The sequence below is a fragment of the Psittacula echo genome (genome assembly GCF_963264785.1).
Source record: "Psittacula echo genome assembly, chromosome: 4".
NCBI classification, from domain to species: Eukaryota; Metazoa; Chordata; class Aves; order Psittaciformes; family Psittacidae; genus Psittacula; species Psittacula echo.
Window position 1 is genome coordinate 49,716,367 of NC_137738.1, and position 24,330 is coordinate 49,740,696.

Genomic DNA, 24,330 nt, shown 5'->3' on the forward strand with positions numbered 1-24,330 from the left:
AAAAATATGAAGAACGTAAACAAAAATTTAAAAGCATTTGCTATTCTTGCTTTCGGAGTTCCATCCTTTACATTTTTAGCATTAAAAAGACCCAAACGTGGAGATCATTAGTGACTGTTTTAGAGGAATGAAGGCAAAGAACATAGTGAACAACACATCCTGTTTCATTAAATAATACAGCTGTGCTTACTGGCCTTTAACCAGATCAGCGTATTTGTTCTGTACAGAGGGATGTTAACAAACACATCTCATAATAAACAATCAAGGAGAAATTAAATGGCAGATTCAGAGCCAGGCATGGACATCGTTAGTTTGTTTCATATATTTTACATACCCATACTCTTCCCCTTGTAGGGGAATCTATCCTCTCTGTACCTTGCTGAAAATGCCATTATACAGACAAATCACATCTTTTATTGATTTGGAGTGGGTTTTGGTTTTTTTTTTTCCTGCTGGTTATATTCATCACACAACACAGTAGATATATATTTGCTGGCACAGAAAATTATATTCTTGAGACAGCAGAACATTGCAACTTTCTACTTGAGAGCATGCTTCACTTCTTGCTGTGGATGGAGCCAAATTTCTAGGATGAACCCAGTGAAGTTCTGCTATACACATTAGTGGAAACTGTAACTAATGGCACATGGACTAGAAGAAAATCAAACATGTCACAGCAGTACATTTCTAATGTTGACGGTCATTTGTACATTTGTTATTTGTAACTGGATTTGGACTGGCAGCTTTTTGTTCACTTTGTGCAAATCAGTTGTTTTAATGGAAAATTACAACAGTTTTAAGTTCTGAATTTTTCTGTCAAGTGAAATGACTTAATAACTGACAAGAGGCAAACTCAATTTATCTTAGTTTCAGCCATCTGGAACTAAAGTGAACTAAATTAACTGAACTAAACTATTTCCTTAGGCTCTCTGAAGTCAGGGCAATGTAACTCACCCTAAAACAGATGCTAAACATGTGGTTTCATAATTTTTAAAGAAGCTCATAAACCACCATCCTTGCCAAAACATACTAGTCCTCTCCAGCCCCAAGCCTGCTCCTGCTCCTATCTTCTGTGCCAACAGTCATGTAGCTATTCAGTGAACTGCACTGCAAAACTGTGAATAGGTTAAAAATTAGCTGGCAAAGGTAGAAACATTAATTTAACCGCAGCTGAATTCACCTTGTGGCTGCACAAATTCCCAGCGCAACAAAAAGGGCCAGACTGTTTTGCTATGGTGGCAATGCCAGTATATGCTTGAGTAAAGCTGTAATGTACCTAGAGAAAATGGGCAGTACGACTCACTTTCCATTTGTCTCTCCAGTATGGGCTGTTAGGAAAATCCATTTAGTGAAATTGAACTAAATGTCATTTATATAAAACTAAAGGAAATTACTAGTTAGGTGTACTGTATTCTGTCCGGTGCATTCCTTTAAAACACTTGACCCAACAAATCAACATTTTTTAAAAACAAGGGACCAAACGCAAAGGAAATAATTATCTGCATAAACAGAAACGTAACTTTTTTATTCATGAAATACAAGCTCCCCCTCATGGTCATACCACAACAAGCATCATTCATCCAGAAAATCAAAATCTGCAAATCTGTGGGTAAAAAAAGCAGGATTCACTTATTCACTTTCATCAGCTTCAAACAGCATTCACAATATAATAACCAAAATGAAAACTGAAGCCAAACAATCCATTACCTTTTCCAAATTCACTTAGTACTTGTGCTGGTTTTGGCTGGGGTAGTTAATTTTCTTCGTAGTAGCTTGCATGGGGCTATGTTTTGAATTTGTGCTGTAAACGGAGCTGATAACTCAGGGATGTTTTCGTTATTGCTGAGCAGTGCTTACAGAGTCAAGGCCTTTTCTGCTTCTCACCCCACCCCACCAGCAAGTAGGCTGGGGGTACACAAGAAGTTAGGAAGGGACACAGCTGAGACAGATCACTGAGAGCTGTGAGAGAGGTGATCACAGGGATATTCCATACCATATGATGTTCATGCTCAGCACATAAAACTGGGGGAAGAAGAAGGACGGGGGATGTTCAGAGTGACAGCATTTGTCTTCCCAAGTAACCATTACACGTGACGAAGTCCTGCTGTTCTGGGGATGGCTGAACACCTGCCTGACCATGGCAAGTGAGGAATGAATTCCTTGTTTTGCTTTGTTTGTGCATACAGCTTTGCTTTACCTATTAAACTATTTGTATCTCAACCCACGAGTTTTCTCACTTTTCTGATTCTCTTACCCATCCCAACAGTGGTGAGTGAGTGAGCAGCTGTGTGGGGCTCAGTCTCCAGCTGGGGTTAAACCACAACAGTCCTTCAAATACTCTGCAGCATAGCGAAGTACAAGAAATGAAAACTTCTTTTAAAAAAATCACTGTAACTGTATACATCGCTTTTAGCTCAGGATTTTTAAAAAGACTTGGACAAAGAATGATTAAAATACTCCTCAAACTTCTGTCATAACAGTTTAGCACTATTTCTGGTAGATACTTCTATAATGATAATGTCTTTTAATTGATTGTTGGGAAATAACTAGCAAATCACAACAAACAGAAGATCCATATTAGCTCTGCTTTTCTTGAACTTTCGGTTCCAGCAAACTTACATTTAAATTGGTGTTAGACATGCACTTACCATTATAATGCTGTACCACACTCAGACGTTATTGGTATCAAACAAACTTCCGTACAGTTTATGGAACTAAATGGACTCTTACAATAATCTAATTTAACTTTATATTTTTTCTATTGCTTATTACGAATGTTTTTCCTACAACATTCACGCTGAACACAAAATAACACATGAAGTCAAAATTCACCTTAGAGCACAGCAGAAACCAACCATAATCTTGAAGTAGCGAAAGAGTAACTCTGTAATGAACTGAACTTAGGTCTTGCAAAAAAATCAAACCAGCTGCAGAAGTGTTTTCTCCTTACTGTTATATGAACAACACCAGAACGATTAACATCTTGCAGGCAGTACTGTATGTATCTTTTTCTTCCTGCCAGGTTCAGTTTTAAAGTAGCAGCTTCATAAGGACACATTTTATCAAGGGCAAGACATACTAGGAGCCAGAATAAACTTGTGACAGATAATTTGTCAAACATATATAAGCTTAAAACAGTACAGATGAAGAGCTGAATAGCAACCTTGACAAAGATCCTGACAATAGCAGCCCAGCAGAAAAGAATTTACAATATTTTCTCCTGCAGCTCTAAAACTGTCTATTCTGGATACCATCCACAAAGCAGGAATACCAGGCATAATTTTGACATACAGCCCGTTTTGAATTAATAATGAAATGTATTACAGAAAATAAACTCAATGGCACATTTCTGCTAATATGATTCTTTATGTTGAAGGTGTATTTATTGTGTCACATACAACACAGAGGAAGTACTACATGTTCTTTTCTCCAAAATGCAACACTTCCCATGGGAGGTTTGGCCCTTAGAGGACCGTCTGCTAATGTTTTGTAAAAACTGCACGCAAACTAAACTGTGTTGCAATGAACTCTGTAAGTGTACTCTTACACTAAAGGAATTATACATGCTATACACTTGGGAAGGGGAGAGAATCCTAACAACTCTGTTGTTTACCTCACCAGTTTTGAAGAGTTCACATGGATTCATTTAATATTATTTTCTATTCCAAACTGCACTGCCCTGAAGGGTGTTTATGTAATAAGAAATTATCTGTTTTTATCAGGTTACTTACATTAAATGCTTTGCTATTTTATCTAATGAAGACATACATAGAAGCTATTCAGTGTATTCATTTTCTTCCTGCTCATACCTGGCCTTTCCACTAATTTGACGTGTAACTAAGCTAACTTTTGAAACGCACTTGTATAATCTTCAGTGTTACTTAGTTACAGATGTAAAGTCTTCTCTTCTGGCAAAAGCATCAATATAAAAACTGAATTTGCTTTCACAAAGGTTATGTGTTATGAAATAATATCAGCACTTCCAAGAAGGCACAAAAAGATACTCCAAAATCATCAGCAATTCAGAAGTTAGGTTACAACAGTCATTAAGAAATGTTAAGACAACATATCCTAAAGTCATGCCCACTAAACATCTCCAGTCATTTTATCATTTTCTCCTGGTAATGTTCAGCTTCCTACCTTGTTTCAGAACTAAAGCCAGAGAAAGCAAACATCACTGTAGAAGTGTAGAGACTGAAGGACAGGCCTAAAGCCAAGAAATGCTTTGCTGGGTCGGCAAAATTTAGCAATGGAATAAGAACATTTTTACTAAATAGCAGTGTTGTGAAAATAGTGATGTACAGCTGTAGTTCTAATACAAGCAAAGAATGCTCACCAGTGAGTGTCAGTAGTTACGCTTTACACAGAAAACATAGGTTTGCTTGTTTGCTAAATTTAACTGTACTACAAATTTGTCTACTAAGGACTGTCAAACTGAAAAACAGGTCAAAATCTGACCTCATCTTTTCTTTTCTAATTCTTGATAAGAATCTGGTTCACTAGTCTCAGCTGTGTAGAAAATCATGCATAACAAACTCCTTTATTACCTGTAGTTAAAAAGATATTTAGCTCTCCATGTCTAGCAAATTAATTATTTTGGAGTTCTTAATTATAAACTTCTCAAAATCAAGTTTCTGTCACTAACGAAAACCATTCATCTCCTTCCACAAGAGGTCCTGAATGGGAATACCTTTTATTAATTATCTCAGTTTATAGAACAGCACACATACAATATTCTGTCACCCTCAAAGAAATGTAAAGACAAACTCGAAGATGAGGATGAGGAAGCAAAGTCCAAAAGACTGAAGAAATACTTCATAGATTCAATCTTGAATAATTATAGGATTATTTGACAATTGAAGCCTCTCCGGAACTCTAATAATCATTCCATTTCTACCATACTGAATACTAGACATACACTGCTATCAAGCACTGCTTAAACAAATAAAGCATTCTCCAATAACAGTATAAGCAATTTAGTAAGCTGAAAAGCTCACAGTCTTCAACTGTTCTTTAAAACCTAAGTTAAAAAATACTACGTATTTTCTAAAGGCACTTCAGAAATTAAATTAATGAATTGCTAGAGAAAGGACTGTATTAATAATAAAGACTTTCCCCATTTTTCCTCTGTATTGGACTGCAAAAAGGTAGCGTGACAGCAGCAGTCTTTGCTACTCTGCAAAACTCCCTATATGGGTTATTGCACTATTAAAAAATGGTGTGACCTCACATTCCTCACAGCACAAAAGATAATTCATCAATACTGAAAAACTCTTTTAAAGAAACTTTTCTAAGGAATACTTGGAATTGTCAGGATAGTTTTAAAGGACACCAATGAATTACAATCAGTACTGTTCTCTGAGAATTTTTATTTAGGATCTGTAAACAACATACTTTAAGCATAGACTCATAGACAGATAAAAATTCCACCTTGGTTTGGTCTAGGTACTGAGAGCTGTTTCTCAGATGGTATTTATACTCCTTTTAATTTATAGACTCCTAATGACTTGAACTGTATCTTTGGATGCATTTTATCTGACTGGCAAAGGCAGTAGCTTTAGCTCCACTGGCAAGACAGAACTGAGAGGTTTGCTCTCATAGCAGCATGTTTCTGCCACATCTTTCAGTAACTTCCTAATTGCTACAGGAAGGCAATTAACATTGAACAAGCCACAGACTGATTCCACAACTGCTTAAAAAAACCTTAAAAAATCATCAAGCTAAAGCAGCATCAAATCCAACTTTGGCAGGCAAGTCATGTCCTTTTCCTGAACGCCTCCTATCCTCCAGGGGTGCAAAGAAAGCTCAGATTTTACTTTATACCTATACAGAAGAATAAAAGTCCATTTTATGATTACATTATGATTACATTTATTTCATATGCACAAAGTACATACATACACCTATATACACACACGTGTGCGTGTCTGTCTGTATATGTGCTTACACATGTGGGAGTGGTAAGTCACAATTAATTGACTGAGATTTAAGAGTGATAGTGTAACACGCAGGAAGCGCAAACTTAAAAGACTCCCCAGATCATGAAAGAACATCACTGTCCCTCAGTGCTCTATTCAGAATAAACACAGATGAGAGGATTATGTAACTTTGCAAGCCATGTAAGATGTATCAAGGATACAGTTCTCAAAGTCAGGAAGTATGAATATGCAAATTGAAAGGGGTACAAATATCAGCTGAGAAACAGCAGATGGTACTTGGACCAAAACAAGGTAGAACATAATCTTTATATCCATCTACAACTACTATGTTTTTTACATTTACTAAACATAAAGATATCATAGAACAGTACTGCCTGTAATTCATTAATAATCTTTTGAACTATGCTGGGAAATTTGTTACATAGCCCTTATAGACGTTAAAGGTAAATTAATATTGACTAAATTAGCACCAACTTATCTTTGTGCTCCATTCTCATCTAGGTTGCCAAAACGTTTTTAAAGCATTTAGACTAGATTGACAAGTTGTACCTGCTATTTCTCTAAGTATAGCTGTATGATCATTTTCTGCCAACTTCACAAATCCAACTTCATTTTTGAAGTGATGAATTCCTTGAAAAGACAAATCCACAGTTTTTCCTTTCAGGAGATCTTCTATAAAATCCTTGCTGTCTGAAAGAGCACCAACTGCTCTGTCAAGAGGAAAGAAAATATTTATTTGAAAGTTGTTTACATTGTTAGTAATCATTATTCTATGATTCTATATAAAAAAAAACACAAAGTTTTATTACTATCAATTTATTATCTACTCAGATACTTTTGCACTACTTCCTGCCAATGCACTCAGTATTATTACCATTTTACAAAGGTAAACCAGTTCATACACCCAGCTGTAAAACCACAGAAATAATAAGGCAGACCTGGCAACAGTTGTAATTCCTCAAAAGAGTGTATCTCAGTCCTCAACATGACTACATATCACAATGACAGTGGTTCTATTACTCTGTGCATCTCATTTAAATAAGATTCTTACTTAGAAGCCCTCGGTTTTCCATTTTTAAAGTAATTAACTTTTTTCATTAATTTTCATTAATTTTTTCAGCTGAGCTATCAGGAATTTCCAATTATTAAAAGAAGTAGCATTCTAAACCGATGCTCACTTTCTTTACGGGATAAGTAGCACGCACACATAATGTACGTGTAACTTAGGAAAGAGGCGCAAGCCTGGTAGCTTTTTAATAATTTTATTAGCCACATTAAGTGTACGTATGACTACACGAAATATTTGTTTTAACCTGCACTTGAAGTGATTCACTTGCTAAACAAAAACCGTATAAGCATTCTTAGCGTCTTCTAAAGCACTCTCACATGCTCACAGTTTTTACTTCTACTGAAAGAAACTGATTTTCACTAAACCTATCCTTACTTTCTGAACGCTAGATGGCAGTAACAGGTTAAAAACGTTCAAAAGAATATACTTCACTTTTTCTGTCCTAGCTGGATGAAAACCATCGTTATGATTTCTAAAGCAGGCTAAATTATAGTCTTTAAGCCTGTACAATTACAAATAACCCTACACACGTTTCCATTGTGTTTAACAAGATGTACTCTTGATGAGAACTATGCATTTAATTGAAACCTAGGCCAGGATAAGAAAGGTGTTAAGGTGGACTACATGACAAAATACCTTTATTTGATGTAGTCCTCCTGTGGCTTTTTATGCGGCTTTAATCTACAGCCTCAAAGTACTTTATATCCTATACAGCCACTTTAAACAACAATGCCATTACTTGTTCCTTAGCAAAGATATTTTTCTTTCATCATAATCTCTGCCACTTAGCTACCCTTTTATTACCGTTAAACAAGCCTGTTCCTGTGTCTTCCATATGTGCTATACTTCAAGACCCTTTAAACCCACCATCTAATATTGATTATACCTGTCAGATTACTTCTCAGGTAATCATGTATAGGTTTATTTACTCACATGAACCTGAAAATTGCTCCAAACCAAATAATCCAAAGGTATTTCAAATACTCTGTGTCAGACTGCAGCAAGGCTTCCAAGTAGTGAATCATGCAAATACCTAAAACCAATCTCTGGATTTTTTTGTATCTGAGAACTAGTACACAGAGAGCCATGGAAAGCTCTGATCCCCAGCTGAACAAAGTATTGTATTTCCATATTTTAGGGTGTGCAGGAGAACTCACTGACCAGGTCAACTCCACCTGATTAGGTCTATGAAAGGCCAATTTAAAGAGTGGAGTGTGTTTTCAGTTTAGCACTCTGTCACTTAAGATTTAGTTCTTCTTTTTCTTTAATAGATAATCTTGTATACACTAAAATATTTAGAAGAATAGCTGTCATCTCACTCTAGCATATTTTATATTTTTGTATTCTATCAATCACTTTATAACATCTAACAATTGCTTTCTAAGAATAATGCACAAGGACAAACATTTCCACTGAAGTCAATAGTAACAAACACAACAGTACTATCTTCTTGTTATTTCATACCAAATAGTATTTACGATGCCAAACAGTAGTTACACTCAGTACACTCAGTGCAACTAACCCTCAGGGATAACAAAAAAGTTTACAAGCATTTTGCTCCAAAGTGGGGAAAGGGAATTAAAAAAAAAAAAAGCCTTAAGCAGAATATTCTAAATCCATACAAACTAGGATTACAGAAGCAGTGCCTGGTTTTTTCTGTACTGTTGTAATGTTAACATTATAGCATTTAAGTTTTAAGTGATTTCTTTTTAGAAATTTCTGAATTGTTAATTTTGATTACGTGTTAGAAAAAGTAACCCTGAAAAAAAAAAAAAAAAGCCAAACTGAATCCTTCCAGCTCTCATATTTATAATGAAAAGGTTAGATTCACAGAGTCCTTAACATGTAAGAAGGAAGAAGAACTTGACATTATGGTCTCGTAACGAAGGCATTTACTACAAAGGCAGGTATCCTGATTTCTAGCCATGATCACATGGCTATGCATACAGTTAGCATGGACTAGAACTTCTTTGCTTGAAGGGAGTGCTTGCTTTTCTTTATGGTTTTTAAAATCTCACATTCTTGATTTCATATAGTCCTAAAAAGAGAGATGTGAAGTGTATTCATAAAGGCTAGACCACAGCAAATCAGTCAGGAAACTCGCAGGGGTATTGCAGGTCTGGATTCCCTTAGAAAGAGTGGCCTGGAATACAGATCTTCCATTTTCAGGGTGAAAGCTGTATGCACTAAAATAGCATACAAAGGGCTTTGGGCTGAATTGAATGTTATGTTTAGCACATTCTTATCACGCATTTTGACTTCAAATAGCATTCAACACATTTCATCTCTGTATAGACAGAGGCACTATTGTGCAAACACAGTAGAAAAACTGTAGATATCTAAGTAATTTAATGGATCCAAACCCAAGGTTCTGCGAACTCTCCTACACCCAACTGACTACCTGCACTTTATTTGAGGGATTACTGTCAGCCTACATTATGCACAGGTCCTTTTGCCAGCCTGGATCTTGGTTTCTTCCCATTAACCTGCTATCAAAGAATGGTGAAGCAAAGAAAAGAAATTCAACTTTTTACTCTTCAATTTCTCACGAAAAAACAGAAAGCAGAATCCCATCTAATAGAAAATGCAATCTAGAATACCTGAAGATATCTGAGCTAGATGCATACAGGAGGCATCTGGCCAAGGAAGGGGGTGAATCTGGAGAAGCTGCTGCTGACTAGAGGACAACTCCTGGGTGCCTCAACTGTGGAGTTCTGCTGGGAGAGGCAAAAAAGAACTCCGTAAGTAAGTGTTTGGGTGGCAGTCAGACAATGAAAGCTGAGAAGGAGTTCCAGGAGTAGCACAGTATACTGAATTTGAGAATTTTCGCTTGATATAGGTTAGGACTTTAAAAAGTATTTATGAGGAGGCATATTTGCCTTCAAGATACCCTCTCACATTCCCTTTTTAAAAAGTTCATGCTTCAAACCCTTTTTTTAAAAAATCTCAGGCATGCAGTCAGTGGTTGTTCTCACCCATGTTCAGGTGCTACTACAGTTTGCTCATCAAGCAGGGCAGGAAGAAGCTTATGTGTCTACCCCAGGAGACAAAAGGCACATGGAGAGAAGAGTCTACCAGATGTAATATCCTCTGCTTTCCTTTACATTCTATGTTCCTGGCTACCTGTTTCTCTCCCTTTAGATGAGACCATTGGAACCAAGGTTGCTGACAGACTTGCATACTCACAGAATAGTCAAAGAGTGTAGAGTCCTCAAGGATATAGCGTTCAAGGAAATGAGTGTAAAAAACAAGCAGGGCAATTGATTTAGATATACTGATGTATGTCATTTTTAGGTGCGTTAAATATTTTTAGCTAAAATACTCCTTATTAGAAGCATGCCCTTGACTACCAAATGGTTCTTATGTTCTGTCTTGGATTCTTGCTTTCTTATGAGCAATCTGCACTTTAACAGCCAAACCTTTGGAGGAAAAAAATATTCAACATATGCTTATTAGACACATTATTTTGTAACTGTACCATAACCAAAGCAGTGTCTCACTGCACTTACTCAGTATTTTATCTAGGTAATTCAGTACATGGACCACATGCGTGCTAACACTGCAGAGAAAGCCAGTAAGATACACACACACATATATATATATATACACACACATATATATGACAGAGGGGCCCTGAAAGAACACATCTGTGGGAGACGAAACCATGAGGCTTCTCTTTCGCAGACTGAAAAGGATATGATGAATTTTAATTCATTAGCAATTCACTGCAAAACTGACACATAAGCAATGGAGGATTCCCAGATGTTCTTATAATGCCAGTAGGCCATTTATCAGCACTTCACATAGTATTCTGTTAGTTACCAAAGTGTTTGCAATATCAATTCTGCAATTATAATATGTGAATATACAGACATCACATATGCAAGCTATTACGTACTACATCTAAACAGAAACTGCCAAGAAAGTCTGTGTAAAGTAGGACTATTAAATACACTGTTTGTTTTCATTTCAAAATTACAACTAGACACATAAATTATTATTCTGAACATTTATAAATTACAGCTGTATAGACAGACTTTGAAGTCTGAACATCTTTGTATCAACCATTGAACTTGTACATTAAAGAAGGCTTGTGATAAATAGTAAAAAAATAACTAAAGAACTGCATTTTATAAAGGAAGTAGTTGCATCTTAGACATGACAGACATCATTGTATAATAATACATACATCTTTCCACAACTTTTCTATCTTTTACATGATAAAAAAAACCAGCAGTCACTGAAGTAACATAAAAATTATACTTTTGATAAGGCCTAACAGCCGCCTCTCTTTTAAGTGTACGTAAATTTTGAGCATAATAAATTAATTTAGGGACATTAAAAAAAAAAAAAGCAGCAAACCTATAACTGCATGAGGCATAAAAAACCTTGGAGTTAGGGTTTATTTCATTGAAGTCTTTCAGCAACAATTACTAATTCAGCTTATAACATTCGCTAAACTATGAAAATTCCCCTGATAATCTGCTCATTGGGCTTTGCAACAAAACATTGTTTTAAAATAATTACTTTAGCAAACACGAGATTTGTGCATGCAAGTTCAGCACACAATAAGGAAAATGCAAGGGAAAAATTCATACTTAGTTCAGAGCTCATGACATACTGCAAATTATGAAAATTACTAACATTAATATTAGCATGTTAAGAACAAGAAGAAGTAAATATTCAGTAACCCTAGTACTTTAAGGCCCTGCATTGCAAAAAATAACCATCGGTTACCCCTTCCCCTTTTTATGAACTCCTCCAGCAAGAATACTTGTATATGCCTAATTTAACACCAAATACCTACATGCTAATTTCTTCTTCGTTGGATAAATGCATCACGAACATGGTGACATGCAATGAGCCAGAGTGAACCATTGCCTTGGAAAATCTTTGATCCTTTTGTATTACTGCATCTTGGACAGCCTGAATACTCCTATTAATCTGGGAAGAAAGACGTAGAAACAACAGTTAGCAGTTACAATTACTGTATCCCATCATGCAAGTGAAAACACACAAAGTGAAATCAAACTTCTATGTAAAAACCATTCTAGCAGAAGAAAGTTTTATCATCTGACAAAGCTGTGTTAATTGAGCTGAGTAAACCCAAAGTGGGTACAAATGGAGTGATTAATAAATCACTGGACACTCCCCATCACATCTTAATAGGAGTCTGCTTCCATATGTACGCTAAATTCACGGAAAAGATTAAAATCAATCAGTCTTATACTGCCATTAATCCAAATAAAAAGCTTCTTCAAGGACTTTCTCTGCCTGCTTTGCTAAACTTGTGTGCAGCTATGTGCAGACATGTGTCTGGAAAGACACTTTTCAGGATCAGGCACATAGGATCATACAAAACAGGAATATCTAGTAAATAATTTGTAGAGATACCTGATCTAGAATTCTGATTATACTACCCAATAGACAGATATAATTTATATATTCTCTTCAAACATATTTTAATGAAATTCCATACAACGTGTACACAGTTCAAACTTCAGTCTTTTTTCTTAAAAATTAGTTGAATTAGGTTTTCTTTGTTGAAAATCATTTGTATGGCTATACCTGCTTTATAAATTGTATACAAAATGTTAACTGTGCTTGCAGTTAAAACTATTAAAAAAATTAAAAACTATTAAAACTAATAATAGTTTTATTGTAGTGATTAAAAAAAAAACAAAACAAAACAAAACAGACCAGAAAACAAAACAAAACACAAATCAAAACCACCCAAAACACCAAAGAAAACAAAACAAAACAAAAAATCTACAACAATTCTTGAATATGTTACTGGAAATTAAATTAAATCCAATAACCTTGACCATCTGACAAAATGAGTTACTTCTTAAAGCATGGTAAGCAAAGACCTAACAGATAAATGAGTTTTGGTGTAAAGGCTGAAAACCCCAGAGAGGTTACAAGGCAAAGAGATAAGCAGGCTCACACCTACATAAAATCCACTAGGAAATCAAGCTAATAATGTAACAAATAACATATCTTTGGAGCAGGATTAATTCTAAAGATGGACAGTTAGCAGTTTCAGAGACAAGCTACTGCTGAACCCACCAAGAAATTATGAAATAAGCTGCCTTTCTGATAAAGGCAAAATTTCTATTGAAGACTGTAGGTTATTTTTTTCTGCCTAAAGTGACATTATTCTACACAATCTACACTATTTGGAATTAATTAAAAAAAAAAAAAATCAAGTCTTTTTTTGTGATTTTCAGTTTATTTTTAATATGTTTTCCCAGAAGTTATGTTGTCAAAATGTAACACAACAGCTGTAGCCTAGCTATGCCATCACAATGCATAATAAAACTTTAGATTCATTCTGGTTTTGTCAATAAATCTAAGGTGCAATTGACAGTTGAGCGTGCTGAATTTTATTAAGTGAAACAGGACTCTTCCAGCTTCTCTGTATAACTAGTTATGACCCACTGCATAAATGAAAACTTTAAATTGCTATTTAACCTGCTACTTACGTTACCTTACAGAGTTTTATGTTCCGTATCAACTACTATCATGCTATTTCTTTTAACTTGATATTTGCTAACTTAAAGAAATGTCAGAAGGCAGATCATACTTAACAATTTCCCACTCAGATTATTTTAAAAAGTGCTCCAAAATAAGGCCTCAAATTCTGATTTCAAGGTCCCCTCTCTCATTACTTGGCATATGTTATTCTGAAGAGTAATATAATAACTTAGTTCTGCTTACTGCAAGGATGCTATTAGTAAGTGAATAAAAAGACTGTAAGCTTTAAAGATTTAACAGATTAATTACAATTATAAGCAAGACTGGAGGACGCTGAAAGGCAAACTGACCAAGTGGTTTCATCAAATGGAACACAACTTAAAAAAAATTTACAAGAAAAAGATACAATGATAATCATCCATTTAACTATTTTTGCACAAGTAATAATGCAAAGTTCAAGATAAATTCAAAATTAATGGTATACCACATTTTATTTCTGAAGATTCAACACATAATTAAAACGACAAAAACGGAATAAAAATTCAAGATAAATTCAAAATTAATGGTATACCACATTTTATTTCTGAAGATTCAACACATAATTAAAACGACAAAAAGGGAATAAAAAGGAAAGTGTTTAATTTCCAAGAGGAAGAGTTCATTAAATGGTCCAGAAACATCCCTTAGTACAAAATGATTCTGTGTAAAGCTTGCAATGCTACATAAAATATAGAGTGCTAATGCTTAAAACGCTTCAGTAGAATAAAATCAGATGCTCAAAAAAAAAAGGTCTCTCATTGCTAACTGAAATACTACCAGTAAATTATCACATTCCCTCTGGCTATGAAGAAACCAGGTGTCTTAAGTCTAAATTTTGGCTAATGTTGCTCATACAAATCCCAACATGTATTTTCTGTTTCAGAACAACTCTACAAGTATAAACAAAACTTTCTAGCAAAGTCCTGGAATTCCCTAACGCTCTGAGATTCGGTATAGTTGCTCCTTTACCTCTGTAAATTATACAAGGCTAAATACATGATATATAAAAAAGCATGCACAGCTAAGAATTTTCCACTCAACCAGCCATTTAACCAGCCATAGTAACAATTGTGAGCTGGAAATCTCAATTATCAGATTGTATAACCCCTACATTATTCTTGCACTTGTTAAATCATGGAACAGACAGGAAGAAAAGGTATTTCAGACTAAGACTAAGATGGCACAAAAGATCTCCCACAATGTTTGTGCTGGGCCATCCTGGATCTTATGAAACTAGCCCCTGCAATCTCTTCTTCACACAGTATGTTTTAAAGATTCAAAGACTGCACTGTAATTTTCAAACCTACATTGGTTTATTTTCATTTTGGATTTTTTAATATTTGACTTTGTCAGAGAACAGATAGTATAGCTGTACGATGAATTAAAATTCACTTAAGATAGCTTCTGGTATTAAAAAATACACCTAAATTTGGAAATGGTGGTAAACTGATTGATTGAACATTATGTATCTACTTTTCTCGTTTGCAGACAGAAAAGGTACCAAAGCTGTACCAGACATCCTGTAGCATGCAATAAATCATTCTCATTTACTGTCCAAATCAGACAACACATGCTATTACAAGAAAATACATTTTCTTAAAGAGCTCTCTGTACTTCTTGAATCCATTTGAACATTATCTCACTAAAACAATGGACTGTTTGAATTTTAAATAAGATGGAAAACGTTAAACTACAAACTGACCAGTTAAAACAGTAAAAGATCCAAATTCTTATCTATAAGGAGAGCTAAAAATATTGCTGGGGATTTTCTTATTAAATTAAATAGGAATGTCTCCCTTTTTCTAAGTAAACGACAAAATAAGCAATACTGGAACTGTACAAAGCCAGCTTCAGGCAAAATAATGTGAAAGCCATAAGACTGACAAACTCAGTAAAAACATATTTTTCTCCTACTCTTTTTCAGGTAGGCAATTTTATTCACAAAAATCTTACATAATATATTCTTTGAATAGGATTCTAATATTCCTTTAAAACTACCTGGAAAAAACTATTTTGCTCAAGATCAGACACTGTTCTTCTTATAAACATATGCAACTGTTGAGATAATTCTGGTTATACTAAATCAGTATAATAAAGAATTTCACCTCTGGATTAGTAATTGGAAGAGAAATGAAATAATTTGGCTGATACTGTTTTTTCTTCTTCTTTCTCTCAGTGTCTTCCTCAATTTCCTTCCCACTAGTCTTCTTTCTTTTCTTCTTTATATTTATTTCAGAGGTTGTGTGCACTGAAGAGATAAAAAAATTACTTTCAGCATATAGACAAATCAGAACAAAAACACAATATCATGACAACAGGAGCTGGACTTCAGTTAACTGACTGGAGGGTGTCTTGCCAGCCATCTAATCTGCCTATGTTCTGAACTGACAAGATCCTAATCCAGCCTGAATTACTGTAGTCAGACAAGTGGAGAGCATACCTGAACTAAGAGCCTACGCTACTAAGCAGAGTTTACAAGCTGCTAACACTGATATGCAGCTTTCAAACTACTATGTTTCATTTAGCCAACTCCAGTGTAACGGACCTCCAAATTGTCTACACTTGAATATGGACATGGCTTTAGAGCAAAAGGGCCAATATTAAGTTTTAAAAATCCCACGCATGCTGCATTTTGAAATAGAAAGCACAATAATACATTACATAATACATAGGAATATTAAAGAAAAAGGTTGTATTAGACTAGGCCTGGCCAACCTACATTTCAAGGACCAAACCCAGCCCAGAAGAAAATTTAATCCAAGCCAGATCTATTCTCTACCTTTTTTCCCAAAGACACCTTCCAACATAGTGAAAGTGTGTGCCCTCAATTCTTCTTCTGCACCAATCAAGTTATTTTTCTCCCATCTACTTTGCAGACCCTCTCCAACCATGTGGCCTGATACATACTGTAAAGACGACCAGGCTACAGATATCCACTGTCTAATTAGAGGTGTACTTCTAGCCCCATGTTGGGAATATACATACTGGAAGACACCTCATAAAAGCCGTCACTTGAGAAGTTCATATACAGTAATGTGACACACAAGGTGTCTTTATTCTGTGACTCATTGCTGCAATGGATCCCCAAATGGTAAATTTTTAATATACTCCAGTATTTGCAGGACTGAGTACTAATAAGAGAGACTCTGGACTGGATCCTGCTTGCAGAGAGACTCTGTTCCATGTACACAGCCTGCTATGTGCATGATGTGTCTATGCTTCTACATTACTGTTTAATGTACTTACTAATAAATTTATCCTCAATATCTGTGTTGACAAATGGCATTTCTGCCATCAGAGAGTCTACTGAATCAGCAGGACATGGCTCTTCCATCTGTTTTGTCTCTTTCTTATTCTCTTCAAAGATTTTCTTCTGCTGTACATTTTCTAGCCCACCTGAAATATATTAAAACAACACACTGGGTCTTAGGTTTTGACAGTGAAGAGATATTATACACAGGCAATATATCAAGTATATATTTATCTAATTATCAGTAAATAAATATTGACCTATAACTCCCTTCAGAATGCTGCTCTTCTTCCTTGTCAACATATCAGCAAAAATACTTTACTGCTTTACGTGGAACAGCAACAACAAGGGACTTGAGCATTCTAATTTAATAGTTTCTGGTCTTGTGTGGTTCTAAGTGAAAGGAATTACATGCAAGAAAAAAAATGATACAACTGAGCATAAAAAAAACAAAGTCTTCAGACATCACACAACATTCACTTTAGAAAACTGCATGGCATATGAATCCAGTGCAGACAAACACTGGCAAATGAATTCCAATGTGTAAACACACAGAAAATAAGGCTTGAAGGAACAGGAAGGGAATCCTACCACTCCACATATAACAAAGAGTTTTCAGCTCACTATATCATTTAGACACGAGACAATTATTCTATCCCTGCATCTCCCACACCATAAAACATTTTACAGACCGCAATGATCTGAACTTCTCACTCTGAAAACTTTTAGTATTTAAGCTAAAGGAATCAATGCAAATCAAACTTCATCTTGCATGTATAAAGATATGCATGCAGTTCTATCTCAGAGTAATACCACAACGACAGAATAATTTCCACTAACAAGTTTTTAAAAATGTCTTTTTTCCCCCAGAGTACTAACTAAGCATGAGTCATTTCCTTAAGCTTGCTTCATGTTTCTGCATCAGTAAACTCTAATATTGGCGTATTGAGTTATACCTTAGAAAATGAAAGAGTAAAATCTTCTCTAGCAGCAAAAAATGTGCACATAACAAGGCATCCAGCAATACTCTTTTGGGACAACTCCACAATGGGATTACTGTAGTGGAAGAAGCCTTATGTCAGAATTGCAGATTATCCCAGGACAGCTCATTACTACAGAAAACGCATTTTCAAAGCTCCTTTTGTGACCAGTGCAGATAGTCCAAATCTGGCCCATGGGGAAAATTTGGCAGTAAAAGTGCATATTATATTCTTGGGTCATGCAAAGCTACACTACATATATAAAAATCAACATTACAGACCCAGTCTGGGTTATTATCATCCTGTGGAATGTTTCTTGCATATATTGCTTTATGCTAGAAAAGATAAGTAAAAGAAGAACCTGACCAAATGCTAATTCACTCCAGTCTACAGGAGGGAGTCATAATCACTCTGTAGTTGTGGTCTGACACCTGTCTTTATCCTGGAGGCTATTAAAGAGAAACAAAGTATTTAATTTGTTGCTTGTTCCCTCTGTTGACACTAAAGAAGTACACACAACAAACATGTTAGAGCAATAATGAAATCAGGATTTAACATTTAGATTAAAGCTCACACAAAACAGATTGTTGCATGCAGAAAACAACAGCCCTTCCTTCAAAGAGATCTCGAAGTGAAGGGCAAGACAGAAATCCACGAAGCCAACAAAAAAATAGGTCAGTTTGAGGCAGAAAAATTATCAACACCCCTCAGAAATTCAGAATCAGAACCAGCTAGGAGCAAAAGGGATTTTTTTAAGGTAGCATCAGCTACAGAACAAGGACTCTTATGAATCTGAGGGGTGTATATTGCAGATTTAGTGTTTACCTTGCTCTGCTCAAAAATCTGAGACCTACAGTAACAAAATCAGCTTTCATAGGCACTCCTTGACCATCAAACTGTTAGAAGATAAACTCCTTTTTCTTAATTGGATGTTTAATTAAGTAGCCTGAATTTCATATATGAACAGGTGCATACGTTATTCCCATATTTGTATTTGTTTAAGTGGCTGCTGATTTTCAGCAGTATTTAAGTCAACTGTTCCAACAGAAAAAAAAAAAAAAATTCTCATACACTTAGCTCATAAAGGAGAGAATGCAAACAATAAGAAACAATAAAACCTATTTGATTGCACCCTGTTCCTGGCCCTCTTCCCCCACACATAGATTACAGTTTCAGATAATTTCAAATAATCTTCTATTTTTTGACACCTACACATCACAGATCACAGTGAGATTAGGTCTCCAGACACCATTCCCTGCTTAGTATGTTTATGCTAATGTTTAATATGTTTATGCTATACACAGGACAAGGGATAACAGCTTTAATTTGAAAGAGGGTAGAATTAGATTAGATATAAGGAAGAAGTTCTTCACTGTGAAGGTGGTGAGGCACTGGCACAGGTTGCCCGGAGAAGCTGTGGCTGCCCCATCCCTGGCAGTGTTCAAGGACAGGTTGGACAGGGCTTTGAGCAACCTGGTCTAGTGGAAGGTGTCCCTGCCTGTGACCGATAGCTGCAACTGGATGAGCTTTAAGGTCCCTTCCAGCCCAAACCATTCCATGATTCTATGTTCATATGTTTAATGATTGTGTTCATATGTTTAATAACAAAGTAATCCTTTGGACACAATTTAACTTAAATAGATGGTCTTATTCTCCAGGCATTTTGAACCGCTAGTGCTGGCACCAGTGCTTACACTGTTAGAGAACTGAAGGAAATTGAAAAACAAACAAACAAACCAACAACAAACAGAGAACTTTGGAGAAAAGACCTGCAGATTTAGTATTCGGCCAGGTCAGACGTTTACACTGACTGCAAGCCCAGAGGCAGAGCTGGGCAGACAGGGAAAACAAACTCCAGACTTTTTAGCGACAGCCCGCACTTACGTTGAATCATTTTCCCCTACGATCTCCACAGCCCCTGCTATGAACCCTTTCCATCCGATTCCTGAATATGCCTATACAAGCCATAGTTTTTACAGTCGCTCTGCCCAACGTGACCGTTTAACGCCTAACGGACATTAGCAACGGCGGGGGGACCGTAAGACCCACACGCTGCCCTTCAGCACCGGAGGGCGCCCGGACCGCGCTGAGGCGTCTGCGAAGCCCCGGGCTCACCCCTCTCGCCTCTCCCTCCGCACCCTCCCGCAGTCGGCAGGAGAGGCGGAACTCAGGGGCTCGCAAGCGCCTGCCCCTTTCCCTGCCGCCTCCTCACCGTGCTTCGGGGTCTCGCCGCCTGCTCTGAAGAGGCCGCCGCCTTCTCCTTCTCCGGCTCCCGCCGCCGGCCGCAGCGCCATGAGGCGCGGGAGCACGGGCAGAGCCCGCCGGGCGAGGAGGGAGCGGGCCGCGGCCGGCCGCGCCGCGTAAAGTGCTGGGAGAAGCCGCCGCAGCAGCCCCTGCATGCCCGGTGTAAGCGAGCAGAGCTGCCCGCCAAGACACCGCGGGGCGGAGGGGATGCCGCGCAAATGCCTACACCCGGCAGAGCGGGAACCGGGCCGCACGACCGCAGGACTACAGCTCCCGGCGTGCTCCGCGTCAAGCGGCCCATGTGCGGCGTGGAGGGAGAGAGTCTCGACCGGGCGGCGGTGGGAGTTCAGCGAGTTCGCACCCGTCGTTTTCGTCCGCATTTTGCGCTTTGCTGACAATATGCGGCAGAGCAGACCTGTTCACAGCGAAGGCACTGGGATAGCGTGTCCTGAAACGTGCGGTCCGCATTTCAGTGTCCTGCTTTCACCCAGTATTTTACTGACGGTGCTCGTCTCAGAGAAGGGCTGCGGCCACCGGGAGTGGTCTGGGCTGGTGTCTCCGCAAAATAACCAGTTGTTGCTTAGGGCTGCACAACAGTAATTGACGTCTTTAGCTGCGGTCTGGGGAAGAATGCATAGTCTTGCTCTAAATTTGCTCTAAACTCCTTCCTTTTACATAGCTGGCCTGGATGGCCCTGGCATCTCCTGACTGCTGGCACTAAGGGGTCTGAGGTGACCACACAGTCTCTTTTTGGGAATCTGCTTCTGAAGCATACAGGAGAGGCCTGGGAGATGCGCTTTTCCTGCTGAAATAAAAACTTGATGCCACTGGGAAGCCAAATCCCATCCTTGTGTTCTGTGGGAGAAGCCAAGCCAAATGTTGCCTGGTGCTTTTGCAGATCAGCCTGTGCCCATAGACCAGATCTGAGGGAACCAATTGTTGGTGGAAGCTGCGTGGGTGCTGAATGTTAGAACCTGAGAGTGAAAAATGAGGTCAGTTTCTGTATTTGGCTCCTTTGTGCCTTCACTTTGTGGGAGATAAAATCTGGAAATATTTTACCACTCTTTTGAATGATTTTGTGTGGTGTTTGCTTACACCACCTTTCAGACAGCATTTTCATTTGGTCTGTATAGTCCTGTGGAGACCAAAGGCTGGATGTGACACAGAAGTCTGAGTTTTGAGGGATCCAAGAGAAGCTTTAGGGTGAGGCTTCTGGCAGTTTTTCTTACTGTATGCATTTCAGCTGAACGTCAACTATCATTAGGAAATTAAATATGTAAGCGTTCACCTCTTCCTAGCCTGCCAGCATTGGCAAGTAAGATACCTCCATAAAAATTTGATTCCAGAGAGTCAAATACTGGGAGAAAATCTTCTCTTATCAAATGTCTTTAAAAAAATATTAATTTAAAATGCAGCTTGGGATCTGAAACTACTCCAATTCATTAGGTGTTTCACACAAATCTTCAGCAAGAAAACACTGGAGAAAAACATTTCTGTTTTTACAGTTGACAAGGAAGTCCGGTGCAATGTTTAGGTAAGTTAGCATTTAATGGTTCTTTTGAAAACAAAATGTATTTTTAGTGGAGCTAAAATTATATCTAACCCATTAGCCTAGCGCAAACATGTACATGTTTAGGTTCACAGTGTGCCTCCATATACTATCTCCAGGATGAGAGGAAGGAAGAAATGAAAGGTACCTTAGCTGGACCTAGTAACAGTTATCATGAATTGTCCCTACAAGGCATAGAAGTGGCATTGGAGGGAAGCGTTCAACTGGGGACTAAAAGATGAAGTAACAACTTGTGATTTTTCTGGCTGCCCAAATACTGCGCAAGTTTCACAGAGGTCACTGACCTGGTGCCTGGCAGAAACTGTTTCTCACTACTGCCGAGGTTGGGGCCAAAGCCAGCACTGTGTCAGTTTTATGTGGCCTTGCCTGTATTAAGCAGAGTTTCTGATTAGCCTCTCAGCACTACAGTTGTCCCTTTGAGGAAAAAGAATAACATAATGACAGTGACACTAACAGAAAGAGAAAGTAGTTGTGTAAGCTCTGCAAATGTATTTGCTTACAGAATCACACTGCCCAAACCTGTTAGCCTCTCACCCACCTTATGGTCTCTTAATCCACCCTCTAACTTCAATTCAGGAGAGAGTAAGAGGATTCAGATGTATGATATTCCCACACCTCTCCTGAAAATTAGTGTTTTGGGAGAAAAGAGAAACTTCTTTAGCTTCCAAATGAGGAAAAGAAGAATCACAGAATCCCAAGGGTTGGAAGGGACCTTAAAAGATCATCTAGTCCAACCCCCCTGCAAGAGCAGGGTAACCTAGAGTACATCACACAGGAACTTGTCCAGGCGGGCCTTGAATATCTCCAACGTAGGAGACTCCGCAACCCCCTCTGGGCAACCTGTTCCAGTGCTCTTGGACCCCCAAGTCCTTCTCTGCAGGGCTGCTCTGAATCTCTTCTCTGCCCGACCTGTAGCTGTGCTTGGGATTGCTCCGACCCAGGTGTAGGACCTTGCACTTGGCATGGTTAAACTTCATAAGGTTGGCATCAGCCCACCTCACGAGCGTGTCGAGGTCCCTCTGGATGGCATCCCTTCCCTCCAGCGTATCAACCGAACCACACAGCTTGGTGTCATTGGCAAACTTGCTGAGGGCGCACTCAATCCCACTGTCCCTGTCACCGACAAAGATGTTGAACAAGACCGGTCCCAACACCGATCCCTGAGGGACACCACTCGTTACTGGTCTCCAGCCGGACATCGAGCCATTGACCACAACTCTTTGCATGCGGCCATCCAGCCAGTTCTTTATCCACCGAGTGGTCCACCCATCAAATTGATCTCTCTCCAATTTAGAGACAAGGATGTCATCTGGGACAGTGTCAAAAGCTTTGCACAAATCCAGGTAGATGACATCAGCTGCTCTGCCCGTGTCCATCAGTTCCGTAGCCCCATCATAGAAGGCCACCAAATTGGTCAGGCAGGATTTCCCCTTAGTGAAGCCATGCTGTTTGTCACCAGTCACCTCCTTGTTTTTCATGTGCCTTAGCATGCCTACCAGGAGAATCTGCTCCAAGATTTTGCCAGGCACAGAGGTGAGGCTGACTGGTCTGTAATTCCGCAGGTCATCCATTTTCCCCTTCTTGAAAATGAGGGTTATATTTCCCTTTTTCCAGTCGTCGGGAACTTCACCTGACTGCCATGATTTTTCAAATATGATGTCCAGTGGCTTAGCAACTTCATTCGCCAGCTCCTTCAGTGCTATGTGTATGTTTTTCCATGAAACAGTGTCTGGCCATGAGTATTGGCCAGCTTGTTATATGATAGGCCCTCATACATATTATCAATACTTACTACGTATTATCTTAGTCAAGCAAGAGATATGGGGGAGTTGTGACTATTCTATGATTCTATGATTCTATGATTTGGGACATGACTTACTGTGAGAAGTTAGGAAATAAAGGGGAAGGAACTGGATGTGTTACAGGAAGGCCAAAATATCAGAACATTGGGATATTGTGTCGGATGTGGGAGGGAGGTAAGGTATTGTAGTGGGAAGGCATGGAGACTATAGGGGAAGCTTGGGTTATTGTGATAAGAAGGGAGGACATAACTGGTACAAAACAAGGCTTCATTAGTGACACTATGATACAGCAACTTGTTTTCTGACAAGTAGAGAAGAATGGACTGTGATCTGGTAGTCATAAAAGATTTGCTAGAGAAACAAATTAAAATATGAGTTGCAGAACTGCAGTAAAAGAGGTGGCGGAGTGCCTGGGATAAAGTAATTTCATGCAAAGATCAAAAAAGCAAATATGCTAGAGTTTCTACAATAACTGGTATAAAAGGAAGAAGCACATGAAGATATTATCAGTTGTATTTAATGAATAGAAATTACATTTGACTGGCATCTAACATGAATGTGAAGATTAATGTGTAAGGAATAAGGTAAGTGGATATCTTCACGATCTGTTGATCACAAGCAGTTCATTTACATTGCAGGAAGAGGGAATGGAACCATGGGAATCAGTTGAAAAAAATTAACTGATTACCCAGAGCAGCAACTCTTCACTTGCAGTGGAGGGACACTGGCTAAAGATCAGCATGGACACTTGTATGCTATTAATGTCAAGGTGTTTTTTCAGACACTTCCAGGTTCCTGCAGGCTTTTTGAGGAATGATGACTGTTGCGTGCAGAGAGGATTCACCTAACAAAGTGGGGCATGGATGTCTTTGCCAACAGGCTTGCCAGCCTCATAAGGAGAGCTTTAAAATAGGTTATTGAAGGATGAAGCAGTCCCACCAAACCTAAGCTGGAAGAAAA

At 38.1% G+C, this 24,330-nt stretch overlaps 1 protein-coding gene across 1 annotated transcript in view; it reads right to left on the reverse strand.

The window, feature by feature from the left end:
- Positions 1 to 20,153, reverse strand: part of AKAP7 (A-kinase anchoring protein 7) — a gene marked incomplete at both ends in the record, with an annotated part of 85,705 nt that extends 65,552 nt beyond the window's left edge. Inside the window, 5 exons of the mRNA XM_080616154.1 lie at positions 6,489 to 6,649; positions 11,816 to 11,952; positions 15,630 to 15,772; positions 16,771 to 16,920; positions 19,967 to 20,153. Coding sequence (XP_080472280.1) covers positions 6,489 to 6,649; positions 11,816 to 11,952; positions 15,630 to 15,772; positions 16,771 to 16,920; positions 19,967 to 20,153 — 778 coding nt within the window. The remainder of the gene's footprint in view (positions 1 to 6,488; positions 6,650 to 11,815; positions 11,953 to 15,629; positions 15,773 to 16,770; positions 16,921 to 19,966) is intronic.
- Between the last annotated feature and the right edge of the window lie 4,177 nt (positions 20,154 to 24,330).